This window comes from Rhizophagus irregularis, chromosome 16, assembly GCF_026210795.1.
Source record: "Rhizophagus irregularis chromosome 16, complete sequence".
In the NCBI taxonomy this organism is placed as follows: Eukaryota; Fungi; Glomeromycota; class Glomeromycetes; order Glomerales; family Glomeraceae; genus Rhizophagus; species Rhizophagus irregularis.
Genome location: NC_089444.1, coordinates 1,777,353 through 1,793,246, shown reverse-complemented (window position 1 = coordinate 1,793,246; position 15,894 = coordinate 1,777,353). Strand labels below are relative to the sequence as shown.

The following is a 15,894-nucleotide window of genomic DNA, read 5'->3' as shown; positions in this document are numbered from 1 at the left end:
CTCTTGTACAAATAAAGTTCATTTTTTCTTTGCTCCAATTGAATAATAAAAAGATGATCTAAAACCTGGACCCGCATAATATAATTGTTCATCTGAAGATATACCAATTCCATATACAAATAACCAGAATTTTCCAAGACAACAACAAAATGGACGAAAATTAACATCCTTTAAAAGTTTTTCTCCAATTTCTGTTTTATCATGACCCATAATAAGAGAACCAGAAAATCGTGTGTTATTTTTAAAAAGTTGTTGATAAAGTGTAGTTATGGCACCTGAAGGATTATTAAAAACAGCGCTTTTTAGATCTCCTGCTTCACAAATATATCCTGGTTGTTGCAAAGAACCAATATGGCCTTGAATAACAGTAACAAAAAATTGTATATTTTGAAGAATAACTAAAGTTTTCATATTTATACGAATAGGATATAATATTGGAGTTTTAGTTATATTTTTTACGCATCGCGTTTCCCACCAATCTCGAGAAAATGGTCCATAATGTAAGTTTTCGTCTATAAAGCCAAGAGAAACTAAACTAACTTGATATTCTTTTCGTTTACCCATTATTTAACACGTATTTGACTAATAGTTTGAGATGGTATTATTTAAAAAGTGCGAGATTCTCAGATAGTGTGAAATTAATAACAACTATTATCACCGTTGATCTATAATAATGATCGACATTTTTTTGCAGTTGACTCACGTATCACGAATTAATGTTATCTAATAAATATATGAAAACATATTATTTTTGTTTTTTTCTAACGTAATAAGAGTTATTTTTGCCATTTTACCAAATAACCTTTCTATTAAATAATTTTACATTACCACTTACCATTTCCAAAAAAAATAAATTCCTTCCAAAAAAAACCAATTCCAAACCAATTCCCGACAGGCTTTGACATTGAGAAATCAAGTTTTGCAAGTGTGCGAAATCTTTGACAATTGGCTTAAAAGCAAAATCAAAATATACGTCATCATGCATTATTTGATATTATTACTATTTTCACTATTTTTGTATATTGACATGTCGATCAAATTCACATTTATCACTTTTATTTATTAGTGATGTGAGCCAAATCGGCCCATATGTAACTTCTGTTTTGCAACTATGAACTGCCACTAAGTTCTCTGTAAAAATTCTTCGACTCTTAAATGTAGGATCAGAAGTGAGCTTTTTATATTTTTTGGGATGAGGTTGAACCAGAACCCCGCTTACTTATAATAAAGGTCACCGTAGAAAATTGACCTTTTACTAATAGTTTTTACCTTACTTTTTTCTTAAATTCTATTGGTTAATAATTAGCCAAACATATGGGCTGATTTGTTTACCTTTAATTAAAATATTAATTTTATTACATTTTTATTATATAAAATACTATATAATATACAGTAAATTGGGAATAAGTATTAAAAAATTTTTATTTAATGATTCTTAGCACTTACTATATATGTTAAAAATTTATATCTCAACTTAAAACGTAAATATCTCCAGATCTAGTGATCCAATCGGCAAGCTCTTTTTTCGTTCATATAGACCAGAACAAGGGCTTTCCAAAGAGCCTAAATTTATACAAAATAGATCAGTGGATCCCAAGATATTTGCATTTAAGCATGTTAAAAAGTTTATACCTTAACTTTAAACGTAAATATCTCTGGATCTAATTATTCAATTGGCGAGCTCTTTTTTCGCCTATAAAGTCCAGAACAAGGGCTTTCCAACGAGCTTAAAATTATAGAAAACGGATCAGTGAATCTTGATATATTTGCATTTAAAGATGGTAATACAAACTCTGACATAAAATAATTATTTTTATTGTTTGAAAATATCTATTATGATAGGACCCGAACAATATATATAAAGGTAGGTTTTGAGTTTGCTTAACCAACTATACATGAAGTCGAAATTAAAGCCCAAAAGTAGAAATATTTTGACTTGGGAAGGTCAAAAGTTGAAATTAAAGTCGAAATAGTCGAAATTACATCATAGTCATGTGATTTTTATAATTATAATTTAATATAAAATTTTAAACGTGAATAACTTCGTCAATATTGATGCTACAGATATGAAATATATATCATTGGAATCCTCTCGATGAGCTGAATCTAACTGCATAAAGATCAAATTTCGAATCACTGGATGCGGAGATCGTTAACTTTGAATTTTAAAATTATTATTTACTATAAAAATTATAAGACTATTTAATACCAAATTAAACGTGAATAACTCCGTCAATATTAATGCTACAAATATGAAATACATATCATTGGAATCCTCTCGATGAGCTGAATCCAACTGCGTAAAGATCATAAAAATCGAATCACTGGATGCGGAGATCATTAACTTTGAATTTTAAAATTATTATTTACTATAAAAATTATGACTATTTAATACCAAATTTTAAACGTGAATAACTCCGTCAATATTGATGCTACAAATATGAAATACATATCATTGGAATCCTCTCGATGAGCTGAATCCAACCGTGTAAAGATCATAAAAATCGAATTACTGGATGCGGAGTTCGTTAACTTTGAATTTTAATATTATTGTTTACTATAAAATCATATGACTATGACGTAATTTCGACCATTTCAGGCACGTCTGTATTGTGTGCCAGGTTAATGGCACGGCCACAGCGCCACGGCTACAATCACGTGATTTATTAATCAGAAAAATCGTGTCACGCCGATAAACAAATCCTCCATATCGTGCTGGATTTCTTTTCTTTTTTTATAAATTTTAATTTCGAGTTTTTAATAATAATATATAATAATTAATAACATTAAAAATGTGAAAAATTAAATTTATTTGTTAAAAAAATATTTTAATTATAGGATGTATAAACCCTTATAATTGATAAAAATAAATGCTATCGCATATAAATGTGTAATTATTATTATAAAATATAAGTATAAAACGTTGGCTCAGATTATGTTACTTTTTGCCAATTTTCTTTGTTTTTCGACCTGGAATGATCTGATGAAGGTCTGAGTTTTCCAGATTTTCCTTATTATTAGTAATGGAAAATGGTTTTCGCTTACGTTTCGATCCTTTTGTTTTTCATCGTTTTACAGATTCAACTTGCACGCGAATCATAAATCCACTTCTGATATTAACTGCTGGGTCCAACTCACGATTAATATCATAAAGAAAGAACACTAACCACGGGATAGATTTCAATTTTCCTGCTTTATAACGTTCTGCAAATTTGTTTAGTGCAGTATGTAATTGTGCGCATCTATTTGAATATCTTCCTTGATTTCTTCCAAAAAATTGATAAATGTGGTAATATCATCCTTGACATTTTTATTTGATTCACTACAAAATAAAGTATTTAAATAAGAATTTGTAATTTTATACCAAATTATTAAGGAAGAATTTACCTATACTCGATAGTTAAATTGCTATTTGGCGTTGTTATTTCCATTTATAAACCTTCTCGGTCTTGTGGAATAAATTCTGCATGTAATGATGCGTAAAAGGAACTGTCCTCTGCAGTATAACCTAAAGGAAAAAAATTAAAATTAATGTGGAATCACAAAATTTACTTTTTAATTATTTTCTTACCGATTGCAATGTAAGCATAAATTATACAGTTATTAGAAGTCAAAGATGGTATAAAGTTAAACATTGATATATGAAATTTTACTGAAACTGCACCTTGATGATTACAAGGTGCACCGGTTATCCCAATTCGACAAGTACAGGTTCCAATCTCACTATTTACGGTATAGAAATGACTGGAGTTATTCACACTTTCTACAAAGAATTCATTTTCTATGCTATGCTTTTTGATAGAATCCATATTCACAGTATCCCATCCTGGACATAGAAAGTGTTTTGCTATTCGCAAGTATCCTGGACGTCTATGTGTAAAATTTAACAACCGAAGTGAATAGAACCTCTCCATGTTTTGAGTGATGAATTGAAAAACTTATACGCAATTATACGCTTGTATTCTTGCAAATACTATATCTTTTATTATTCTGAAACTTCTTTCAATATAATTATTCATGTTGTTTCCTCAAATATGAAGTTCAGAACAAAATGATAGAGCCCATATATTACGACGCACCCACATGAGTTCAAAGTGTTTATGTAATTGAGGATATTGACTATAAAATCTTTGCTTAAATTCACAGTAATACTTATGCATTTCCAAATCCGAAGGTGCATAAAGAATTTCCTTCATCTTTTACATGATGGGTTCATGATCTGCTTTATTGATATAATGCTTCGAATTGTGCAACTACCTCCAAAACGCTTGCAAGACATAAAAAGTGCAGAGAAGGCGAATACCTTTCAAATTACAATAAAAAATTAATTTATAAAAAAAATCATTAATTTCAATCGTTTAATTTATTGAATAAATAAAATTTGAATAAATAATTAATAAAAAAATATTTGATTAAATAAAATTATAAAAAAAAAATATTAAATTAAATAATTAATAAACCTAATAAAAAAATTGTTATTCTATTGTTCAAAAAAACATTAAATTAAATAATTGATTTAAAATCATTCATTAGTATTAAATAATTAATTTAAAATCATTATTGGTATATATTAACAATAAATCAAAATGGAATTATTACTTTCATGCCAACATAATTCTAACGCATTCCGCTCTGCGCTTGAATCATCTGTGAGGAAAATCTTTGGGCTGAGTTATGCTTCACGTCCATAGAAAGCATGTTGTGAAAGAATTGACTTTAATAGGTTTAATGCTTTCTCTAACGTTATTTCGAGCTCATCAGAAGTAATAAACAATCCAAGAGGAAGGACTCCGACTGCACAACTTGTGTAAAGTAAAGTTATTGATGTGTTTAAAGGTTCAAAAGATGCAGAAGCATCCATATAACAAATTTCACTGGATTGTAAGATCTTTTCGTGAACTCTGCTCATTAAGCTAGTAACCACACATAAGATAAATGCTTTTCCACTACGTGAATCATATTCTTGGAAACAGATTAAAAATATGGTCATAATCCAGGCTACTTGCTCAATTAGCAAGTAACAACAAAAGCTTCTGTTCATCAGCTGCACTAAGATAAAGTTCATCTTCATGTGTGTACATAGCAGATGCTGGAAAGTGACCATCCTTAAATAGCTCCAGGAATCTTTCACAAACCTTTTCATTGACACGTCGAAAACTTAATAACTCTACTGAAATAATTACATGGTTATGTGTGAATTTGATGTTGATTTCCAGGGGATGACTTAATTCAATATGCCAACGTTCCAGTCGAAGGTGTACTTTACTAAAAATGACACTTTTTTTGATATATATTTGTAATGTTTCTGTGGTGTTTCGGTAGTATTTATGTAATTATGATACACTTTTGTAATGGTAAATTATATTTGTATTATATCTGAAATATATTTTGTAATGGTTTATGAATAAGTTATAAATAATAACAAAAATACTACAAAAATAAACTAACTGAAATTAATTTAAAATATGTTCTTTATATTTCGCAATATTTACAATGGTTACGTATTACAATTCAGTAATAATACATTGAAATATATTTGTAATGCTTTGAAATGTATATATATAATTTCAAATTTCAATAGTATTAATTAGTATGTACTATATTTATTTACATTTAACAATTATTATGATAAATTCCAATTCATATGGCCACGAATATTAATATCTTGTGCGATTGTAATTCCACTTTCTGAAATAATATGCAAATCAACAGTCATATGTAAGGTTGCTTGCCGAAACCTAGGGGTTTAGGCAAGATGGCGTTTCGCCGAAAAGCGAAATTCTGCCGAAACTATATTAAAGTTATATTAAAAAACTGGCGAAACTTTGGAGAAAGGCGAAACTGCCGAAACTTATTATAAATGCCGAAACTGCCAAAACTCTGCCGAAACTATAATAAATCTATAGTAAAATTTTGACGAAACTAATCGTAGGATTTTGAAGAGGTTTAGACAAGCAACCTTAGTCATATGATCAAGAGCGTGTAAATCACCCAATATAGCACTTCGCCATTCTGTACGTCGAATTTTTGTAGCATTGTTATATATAGTTAGATCAACATTTTTGCACACAAAGTAACAAACCATAATTAAAATAACTTCCACTAAGTAATTTTTAAGCATTATTAACGAAGATTGATCTTCAAGTAATCGGTCTTTTTTGATTTGCTTCAATTGCGGTTCAAATATGTTGAAAATATCATCTGTATCCACAAAGTTACGAAGGTGAGATGAATTTGGAAGATTGCTCATAGTTACACTACATAAAAATAATAAAATAATCATAATTAGCCTATTAGTATAACACGTTAAAAAAAAAATTATACAAGAAGTCATTTACCTGTAGTGGTCTAAAAAATTAAAGGCCATCTCAGTACATTGGTCATACAATCGTACTCGAACCATTCACACCCCTTTTTCTTTATTTCGCCAGCTTTTAATTCAGTGATACCAAGATGTCTGGCACATTCTCTGCCTAATGATAAAATTAATTCGGGTGTTGGTTTACGTATACAGAGAAAAAGAACCTTTGATTCATTAATAAATAATGTGGCAAGTTGAGTCTATAAAATATATAGTTAGATATAATTTATTTTATACGTTAATTTGAAAAAATTACTTGATAAAATACTACTTACATTATTTGAGATTGTATTATTCATATTAGTATTAGTTACTGTTGGAGTGGTTGTCGAATTAGCAGCCAAGGATCCTGTAGTTGTTGTAATTATACTTGAAGTCATTGCTTGAAACAATGCAGCAAATATTGGCGTAAAATTATTAGATGTAAGGGATGTTATAAGTGCTGCTGAATCTTGGTCTTTTGTAGAAGGAACGGTATCATCTTTAAATGGAACTGCATTTTTAGATAGCTCCGCATTTGTTGAAGAAGATTCTGGTTGAATTGCAATATAAATATCTGCATTGGTATCAATCGTATCATCATCATTTATATCATCATCATTAATTTCTATTGAAGTTTTATGAACCAGAACTTTATCAACCTCTTGATTACATTTCATCATTTTTATAAATTTGATTTACATTAGTTAGATCTTATAAATACAAAAAACAAAATACGGAAAACAATCCTAATAACATACTTTTTTCATTACTAAGCTTTATATACTTATTTGGTAAATTTGAAGTGTTAATATTGTCGTCTAGTTCATTCAGATCTTTTTTTGCTATAAGATGTAAAGTTCTATTAATTAATTTAATTTACTAAATTATTAGATCTTTCGTCTTACTCTTATCTGTAACGCTCAGTACATCATCAGTAATAACAATTGAAGGTATAGTAAAAGTTGTTGATGGTTCATTAGTAGGTTGAGGCGTATTTCTAGTTGCAGTACGTTTGGTATTTTTACGAGGACGAGGCATTTTTTAAATTAATTAAAAAAATTTTAAATGAAAAAAAAGTATAATTTAAATTTTTATCGTCTTACCGATTATTAATTGAGACTATTTAAACTCAATTAAACTAATTAAACTATTACAGGTTAGTCATCATCTTACTAATTATTATCGAAATTATTATACTATGATGTAACTATATAACCAATATAGTGAAATCATAAATAAAAATTTGCAATTTTAAGGAATGAATTAATCCGAAAAAAAAAATACCTTTCAAACTTTTAAATCATGTTTTTAAGGCAAGTTAGAGCTGATCAACAACAACAAACATCTGATTTTCGTTTATGAAAACCCAAACGTACATGAGTAAAAAGTCCAAATATATTCAGTCATGTTTTATCAAGTGATACAACTTCCCCTTTCACAAATATAAATATTAACTCGCAAATACATGAAAAAAATAAAACTCTATTACAACCTGAAGACACTCTACACGAAAAAAATAGAACCCTATTACAACCCGAAGACACTCCTATTAATGAAAATGATGATCTTTATAGTATTTTTGATAATAATGGCAATTTTTTTAACGATCTTAACGATAGTGATGATTTTTATAATAATTCTGGGGATGACCAAGAAACAAATAGAGAATTTAACGAAAAGGTGTATGATGGAAATAAAAAACAAAATCACTACTCTAGAAATGAAGCAGGACCATATTTTCCAAATTACACTATGCTCTTATTATTTTTGTGGATTACAAAGCATCAAATAGGTAATATACAACTGATTTTCTCAAATCAACATGAATTATTTTTGATATTTTGTTACTGATATGAAATTTCTAATCATAATTTTTTTTATCAGGTTTAGAAGCTTATAGGGATTTTGCAAATATTATTAAACATCCCAAATTCAATCCAAAAGATGTTCCAATATCACTTGCAACTATTAAGAAATACTGAGATGGCTTACCACTTCTTCCATTTAAAGGTCATACTGTCAGCCTTAATAATCGCAACACACCATCTACATCCAAATCTACAGATCAAGCTTTAATTTTTCCTTTGAAAGATATTCTTCATCGTATATTAGCAAACCCACAATTACGTGAACACATGTATTTTGGTCCAGGGTAAGGTTGCTTGCCGAAACCTAGGGGTTTAGGCAAGATGGCGTTTCGCCCAAAAGCGAAATTCTGCCGAAACTATATTAAAGTTATATTAAAAAACTGGCGAAACTTTGGAGAAAGGCGAAACTGCTGAAACTTATTATAAATGCCGAAACTGCCGAAACTCTACCGAAACTATAATAAATCTATAGTAAAATTTTGACGAAACTAATCATAGGATTTTGAAGAGGTTTAGACAAGCAACCTTAGTCCAGGGATATATTGTGAAAACAAATGTGAAATATGGCACGGAGAACTCTGGCACAAATCACCATTATTTGGTGAAATAAGCATCAGATTGAACAATGGTAAATATTGTGTAATTAACATAAAAATTTATTGCAATTGTAATATTATATTAATTAATTTCTATTAGTTGTTTATGGTCTCAGTGATTTTATCATATATTATGACGTACGTACAAGTGAAACATATTATGGTAGAATTATATCTATATTACATATTGATGATTCTCAAGACATGTGTATTAAAATTGAGTGTATTTTTGAATTTGATTCATTACCTTCAATACTAAAATCTAAACATAGAAAAGTTGCTTCTCAAGATGGATGTCTATGGATGACAGACGATACACTTATTATCAAACCTGCAAATATTATATCAAAGGTAGATATCTGGTTAACTGATATTAGTGAACCTAGTAATTTTTCACATTTTATAACTGAAATTGTGTATTATATTAATGGGTGGTGGATTACACGATCAATTGATTTACGACATCACCATCCTGTTGAATATATAACTATTCAAAACCCACCTTCTAATTTACCTACATATAGATTTTTTTTAGATATTTACATTGACAAGTTTGGTCCATTTCGTAATGCTTACCATGCCATTGGTGGTATTTATTTACAAATTGGTAACATGAAACAAATTTTACGGCAAAAACTTAAAAACCATTTTCTTTATGGTTTTATTCCTTACGCAGCTGCAAGTGACGAAGTGCTTCAACCAATTATTAAGGATATTCAAGAACTTGAGCGTGGATACGAATTAGAAATTAATAATCAACGCGTATGGGTCACTGGTGGATTAGGTGTTATTACTAGTGATTTACCAGAAGGTAATGAACAAGCAGGAGTAAAGAATCATAATGCATATTATGGATGTCGTAACTGTATGATTCACCATAATAATTTACATGATATTTCTTTTGATATTGCAAAATATGGACGGTATCATCACAAGACCACATTACAATTTGCTGAAGTAAGAAATACACAAACTCAAACTGAACGAGATTTTCTTACTATGGAATATGGTATTCAAGAAAATCCTTCTGTCTTTGATAACGTTATGCGTGATCGGCATTTTCAGTGTCCACATGATGCATTTCACTGCATAGGTGGCATAGTTAAAGAAATGCTCCAAGCAACTTTTGAAATATTAACTGCAGTGGGAGAGGAAGAATTTTTGAAAACTTGGCGTAACTTTGAATTTCCTTCAACTTGGTCTCGCCAACAAAATCCAATCACCCATTTAGGCTCGTACTTTTTTTCTGACTATCTTCGTTTAAGCATGATTATGCCATTTCTTATTAATCGAGCAATAACTAATGTTACATTGTTAAACAAGCCGTTTACTGAACATTTAATTAAAGTATACAATATTACAAAAAATCAGGTGATAGATCGGTTGCTAAACTTATGGGTTTCTTTTTCCAAAATGGTATATTTGGTATTTCACAAAGAATTTTCTGAAAATTGTTACAATAATTTGCAACAAAGTTTAATGCAATGGGCTATACAAGTTGCAAAGGTAAGATATATATATATTAATGAAATATATATATAGTGCGTAATTTTATAAATATTTAATTTATTGATGATTATTTATTTAATTTTAGATTTTTCCTAATATTACCCGACTACCAAATTTTCATATTCAATGTCATTTTATTATGCATGCAAAAAATTTTGCAACACTAGTAAACACGGCTGTTCCCACAAAGGAAATGATGCACAGATTATATAAAGGCATCGTTCCTCATTCAAATAAAAAGGATATTGAACTAGACTTTGTACATCGGGATAACTGCTTACAAACCCTGCGATTTTTATTAGATGGAGGCACTGATGAAAGGTATAATTCAATAAAACAATTTGATTTTAATATGTTATCAAAAGATTATTGTATACACCTACTTCTTAATTTATGGTATATTTCGCCGCAAATGATTGATTTGGAATATGAAAAGGATACAAATATTTCACAAATAACATGTATGGATGAAAGTTATATCAATATGAGAGTTCAAGGAAGATATAAAAAGAATGATTTACGAGCTGCTGGCTTAGAAGGTATTCTTAATGATAATTTATTTTCTGAACTTGAATGCGCATATCAAGAAGAACTTAATTGTATTAAACATATTGCATCACGAAAGGTAAAATACTTTAAAAGTATTAGTTATTCTATAATTGAGAATAACAATCAAATTGACGTGAATCTTCGTGTTGGTGATATTATTAATGTTCTGGAAGATATATCGACTGATACAATTAATGATGGTGAAAATGAAGCAACAACAATAGTTTCTTATGCGCGAATTCAGGCAATTTTTCTTCATACTAAAGATCAATTAGAAATTCCTTTTTTAATATTAGATTGGTTTATTTCATTAAATACTAATGATTCAAAATTGGATTGTTCACGTTATAGACTTCAACGATCAGCTGATCACACATGGCGTCAAATTTATGTAGTTAAATGGGTGGATCATCAACCAAATGTGCATTTTGTACATCAATGTCGAAAATCAGGTTGTGATAATGGAAGGCATGATGAAAATAATGTGTATTACGTACGTAATGTTTTCTATTATACTGCAATATAATTAATTATATATTATAGTAATATTTCAATGTATTGTGTAAAGGATTGTGTAATTATTCAAATTAATTAAAAATCTATTGTGCAATTAATTACTAAAATAATAAATATTTATTTCAAAATCTATTTAAAATGTATGACAAAAATATAAAAAAATAATTTCAAAAATGCTGAGATGAAATTATAAGCCTAGATAACATGGTTGTAATATATAACAAAATGTTCTTGTAGAGTTTTTGTAAGGCTTACAGAAATATTACAAATATATATCAAAAAAAGTGTCATTTTTAGTAAAGTATGGTCGAAGTACAATTTGTATTTCGTAACTGAGATGATTGTTGGCATTTTATTTCTCGACTACCTTATTTTTTTTTAACCTTATCACTATGAATACAATGCCTCATCTTGCGAAAAAGTACATGTTTTTCTTTGAACTCATAACGTTTAATTTCCAGCATTGTTATTTTTGATTTAGATTCAAATGCCATAAACCATTCACTTGCTTTTTCTTTATTATCAATATTTACAAAGACATCAAGCTCAAATTGTGGAATAATAAAGTTTTCTGTGGTTCGATATGATGGAAGTTCATTGAAATTTTCAATTATTGCAGTTTTCAGAAAAGTGTATTTTGGTAATTTTAGAGTAACACTAAACACGTGCGAAACTCGAAACTTGAAATCATGTGTAATATTAAAATTTATCCAATCATTTACTTGGTCTTGTTACATGCAAATTATTATATGAATTATAAATCGAGTTCGTGACTTTCGCGAACGTGTAAAACTTTGAAGATGAAAAAAACTTTAATATTACTACTAAAGAATGGAAATACGAGATAGGAACTTGTTTTGTGTGTCGAAAATGCCTTTATTGTGGTGTTAATTTGGCTGAAGGAAGTGTGTGCAATTGTGAAAAGACTCTTAAACCTACAAATAGCAGTAAAACTAAAAAGTTACAAGTTGGTCATGTCAGAAATGGAGTTTATAAACATAATGAAAGTCATCCTATATTGGTTGCTTTATTATAATTTAATAATGATATACATAAATATCAATATGATTTATCAAAAAAATTTAATTTTACTTTATGTGCGAAGTGTAACAGCTAAGGTTGCTTGTCTAAACCTCTTCAAAATCCTACGATTAGTTTCGTCAAAATTTTACTATAGATTTATTATAGTTTCGGCAGAGTTTCGGCAGTTTCAGCATTTATAATAAGTTTCGGCAGTTTCGCCTTTCTCCAGAGTTTCGCCAGTTTTTTAATATAACTTTAATATAGTTTTGGCAGAATTTCGCTCTTTGGCGAAACGCCATCTTGCCTAAACCCCTAGGTTTCGGCAAGCAACCTTAGTAACAGCCAACTTTTAAGAGATCAAAATACTTATAATAAAAATAATCTAATTTCAATTGATGAGAAAGAAAACCAAACTGTAAAGACGCCTATAAAGCCACTCAATCCTTCTAAACTAAATAATGTACTTAATTCTAATTCTGATATTCCTTTCCATTTCAAACTAGTAATTAAAACACCTGATTTGACTAAACCAGCAAAAGCAATTATCTTAGAAAAAATACCAGCTTACTTTGAATTTGATGATTTAGTATTGCAAAAAGTTTGCAAAACAGTTGGTTTAGTGGTTCGTACTAAATATGAATTGTCTTATAAAGCAGAAAAAGGAACAGGAGCTGGTACAATTTTAGAAGAAGAAGAGGACTTTGAAGAATTTATAAGGGAGTACCATAGATTGACTATTTCTGATAAGACTTTATTGATTACAGCAACTGTTAAACAAAAAGAAAAGGCAAAAAGAAAAAAGGTATTATAGTTTTTTTTAAAGGATACTATTAATTTATTATAATTAATTATTTGTGTTTTTATTAGAAGAGTTTAGAGATATCAGATGGTAATGAATCTGTGAGCGAAGATGATGAATTGGAACTAACTGCCAAGTAAAAAAATAAAAAAAAAATCGCGTTCCTAAAGAAGATAATTTAAATGATATTGATTTCAAAAAGGAAGAAATCCATAAAAAACTTAAGGAAATGCATGAATGCAATATCCATAAAACAGGATATTGTTATATCAAAGATGACAGACATTTACTGCTCACAACATTACATTTGTCTATGTGGACAGATGAAATTGTATGTATAATATATATAAATTTTAATTTTTTTATTTCATTAATATAACTTAACATGTTATTTATTTGTAGTATAAAAATCATTGTAACTACGAAACTCCGTCACTGCATCCTAATTTTGGAATGGCGAACTCATTAAAAGTTTCAACAAGATCATCATCACCAACAAATAATAATATATCTGATAATAATGCAAATTATTACCAACAACAATACGTATCTCCACCAAATTCTCATTCTTATTATTTGGGATGGCCACCTTATCCACCACCATATCCACCATCACATTTATTTTCGTATCTATCATCACAAGCATTGTCATATTTGCCATCATCATCACATATACAATTTGCTTCAACTTTAGATGTAGCATCACAAACTTCACAATCTACACCTTCATTATCTTATAAAATTACAGAACCATCTATAAAAGATTTTTTAGAACTTCTTGACAAAAAGTTTGGAGAAGCAAGATATACAATTTATTTACAAAAATTTGAAGAGGAGGAAATTACAGTATCACAACTTGCAGAAATTAATCCTGAAGTTTTATTAAATGAATTTGGAATAGAAATAATTGGTCGTAGATTAAACTTAATTAAAGAAGCAAAAAATTTTCTCTGATTTTTTTGTATAAAAAATAATTTTTTTTTGTTATTGATTTACGTTACAATATTTCTATTATGTTACACCGCTTTATTTGAGTTATGTAATTGCTAATAATAAATGATAGTTTTGTATTACAAAGTTTTTTGCGTTTTATTTAAAATTTTAAAATAAACTATAAAATAAACTCTATAATGTAACAAAAAAATCTAAGATTAATACAAATAAATTGATTTGTTAAAATAACCTTTTGCCATATCAGGTGTTACCTGAGATAATGCTAATAAAAGTGGATATTTTGGATCATTACAATTTTTACAAATGTTCTATTTTTTTTTAACCATGATTTAACTCCAGAAAATGCCATTTCAATCGGATTATAATCTGGAGAATATGGAGGCAAATAAAGTACTTCACATCCCATTTGTTCAATTGATTCTACTAATTTTTCATCATGGTGAATTTTTGCGTTATCCATGACAATAACACTATTTTTATTCGGATATTCATTCATCTGCGGTAACTAAAAAATATAAATACAACTAGGGAAACGGGAACCGTTGTAAGTCCGGAGCAATAAGTCGTTTCGTCACCCAAAAGCTGCCTAAAATCTGCAACTAAAAAAACAAACAAAATATTAGCAGACGTTACATTTTGTTAAAAATAAAAAAAAAAGACAAAGAAAAAATATTTAAACACATACCGTAATGCATCTAGGGAGAACCGGATTTCCAACCTTACCGAAATTCATGTCCATAGATATTTGAAGAAACTGTCTAAAAAAAAGTAATAAAATGAATTGTTACTAGTAAAAGTTTCGTTATTTTGTTAAAACAAATAACAAAGTAAAAAAAATATCTTACCTAAATCTAATGCGTCCAGATGACTCTAAAAAAAGTGAAGATGAATGAAATATTAGCAAACATATTGCTAAAAGAATTGATTTAAGTAAAAAGAATACTTCACTTACCAAAATATATGTCCAAGAGACTCAAAGAATCATCTACAAAAGAAAAAAAGAAAGAACTATTAGTAACATTTCATTAAAAGAAAAATAAAAAAAAAAGTCTGAAAGGGCCAAGTTTACACCAAAATTTATTCATAAAAAACTATTTTTCCTTGGCGCTGCTGGTAACTTTCAGTATTTTGTTTTAAACATCAACCATCTAAAAAAAGAGAAAAATTGAATGTTAACAATGCTTTGTTGGAATAAATAAATTCGAAAAAATACATTTGCAGATGTTCTCACCAAGTTTCTATGTATCCAAAGGGCTAAGAAACAATGCCTAAAAAAGAAAAAAATGTTAAAAACTGGTCATCAAGATAAAAAAATTAAAGAAAAAAAAAATGAAAACCTGAAATATCACGCTCAAGGAAACTAAACACCAGAAAAAGTGAGAGAAGTAAGGGGAAGGGTAAGACGAAGGAAATAGGAAAGTACTTTTTTTTTCATGTGACTTATTTGTTTGATTATTGTTCTTATCAGATGTGATACGCGGAGTAACGCGACGTGACAAAATTTTTTCAAATACAGGGTCTTTTTTTTTATATAATGAACATGATACATTTTGCTTTATCAAGTAATCAAGGACATTGCATATAATGTTACTAAAAATAAAAAGTATAAAGGGAAATAAGCAGGGGCATTATGTTTCAAAAAGGAAATTGTGGTGATGACGTAGGTGGAAGGAAGGAAAAATTACATGGGTTAAACCGGTACTACAAATTTATCTAGTTCCGTACAATAAATAGTCC

The 15,894-nt window shown here is 28.7% G+C and overlaps 8 protein-coding genes across 8 annotated transcripts; 4 read left to right on the top strand and 4 right to left on the bottom strand.

Moving 5' to 3' along the window:
- Positions 1 to 18: 18 nt before the first annotated feature.
- Positions 19 to 564, bottom strand: OCT59_008158 (uncharacterized protein; the record flags this gene model as incomplete). The annotated part of the gene is made up of 1 exon (XM_025326411.1): positions 19 to 564. The coding sequence occupies one exon, from the start codon at positions 562 to 564 to the stop codon at positions 19 to 21; it is 546 nt and encodes a 181-aa protein (XP_025176198.1).
- Positions 565 to 3,064: 2,500 nt separating this feature from the next.
- OCT59_008157 (uncharacterized protein) lies at positions 3,065 to 3,914 on the bottom strand (the record flags this gene model as incomplete). Its single annotated transcript, XM_066142267.1, has 3 exons — positions 3,065 to 3,258; positions 3,440 to 3,508; positions 3,572 to 3,914. 3 exons carry the CDS (start codon positions 3,912 to 3,914, stop codon positions 3,065 to 3,067), a joined length of 606 nt encoding a protein of 201 aa, XP_065999165.1.
- A 758-nt stretch (positions 3,915 to 4,672) lies between these two features.
- Positions 4,673 to 4,990, bottom strand: OCT59_008156 (uncharacterized protein; the record flags this gene model as incomplete). Its single annotated transcript, XM_066142266.1, has 1 exon — positions 4,673 to 4,990. The coding sequence occupies one exon, from the start codon at positions 4,988 to 4,990 to the stop codon at positions 4,673 to 4,675; it is 318 nt and encodes a 105-aa protein (XP_065999164.1).
- A 974-nt stretch (positions 4,991 to 5,964) lies between these two features.
- On the bottom strand, positions 5,965 to 7,381 carry OCT59_008155 (uncharacterized protein; the record flags this gene model as incomplete). The annotated part of the gene is made up of 6 exons (XM_066142265.1): positions 5,965 to 6,012; positions 6,083 to 6,257; positions 6,401 to 6,561; positions 6,637 to 7,004; positions 7,102 to 7,185; positions 7,249 to 7,381. 6 exons carry the CDS (start codon positions 7,379 to 7,381, stop codon positions 5,965 to 5,967), a joined length of 969 nt encoding a protein of 322 aa, XP_065999163.1.
- A 264-nt stretch (positions 7,382 to 7,645) lies between these two features.
- OCT59_008154 (uncharacterized protein) lies at positions 7,646 to 8,325 on the top strand (the record flags this gene model as incomplete). Its single annotated transcript, XM_066142264.1, has 3 exons — positions 7,646 to 7,697; positions 7,842 to 8,135; positions 8,228 to 8,325. The coding sequence occupies 3 exons, from the start codon at positions 7,646 to 7,648 to the stop codon at positions 8,323 to 8,325; spliced, it is 444 nt and encodes a 147-aa protein (XP_065999162.1).
- Positions 8,326 to 9,011: 686 nt separating this feature from the next.
- OCT59_008153 (uncharacterized protein) lies at positions 9,012 to 11,391 on the top strand (the record flags this gene model as incomplete). The annotated part of the gene is made up of 3 exons (XM_066142262.1): positions 9,012 to 9,192; positions 9,484 to 10,313; positions 10,402 to 11,391. The coding sequence occupies 3 exons, from the start codon at positions 9,012 to 9,014 to the stop codon at positions 11,389 to 11,391; spliced, it is 2,001 nt and encodes a 666-aa protein (XP_065999161.1).
- Positions 11,392 to 12,445: 1,054 nt separating this feature from the next.
- Positions 12,446 to 13,343, top strand: OCT59_008152 (uncharacterized protein; the record flags this gene model as incomplete). Its single annotated transcript, XM_066142261.1, has 3 exons — positions 12,446 to 12,499; positions 12,721 to 13,206; positions 13,272 to 13,343. The coding sequence occupies 3 exons, from the start codon at positions 12,446 to 12,448 to the stop codon at positions 13,341 to 13,343; spliced, it is 612 nt and encodes a 203-aa protein (XP_065999160.1).
- An 89-nt stretch (positions 13,344 to 13,432) lies between these two features.
- Positions 13,433 to 14,157, top strand: OCT59_008151 (uncharacterized protein; the record flags this gene model as incomplete). The annotated part of the gene is made up of 2 exons (XM_025329201.2): positions 13,433 to 13,534; positions 13,606 to 14,157. The coding sequence occupies 2 exons, from the start codon at positions 13,433 to 13,435 to the stop codon at positions 14,155 to 14,157; spliced, it is 654 nt and encodes a 217-aa protein (XP_025176194.2).
- Between the last annotated feature and the right edge of the window lie 1,737 nt (positions 14,158 to 15,894).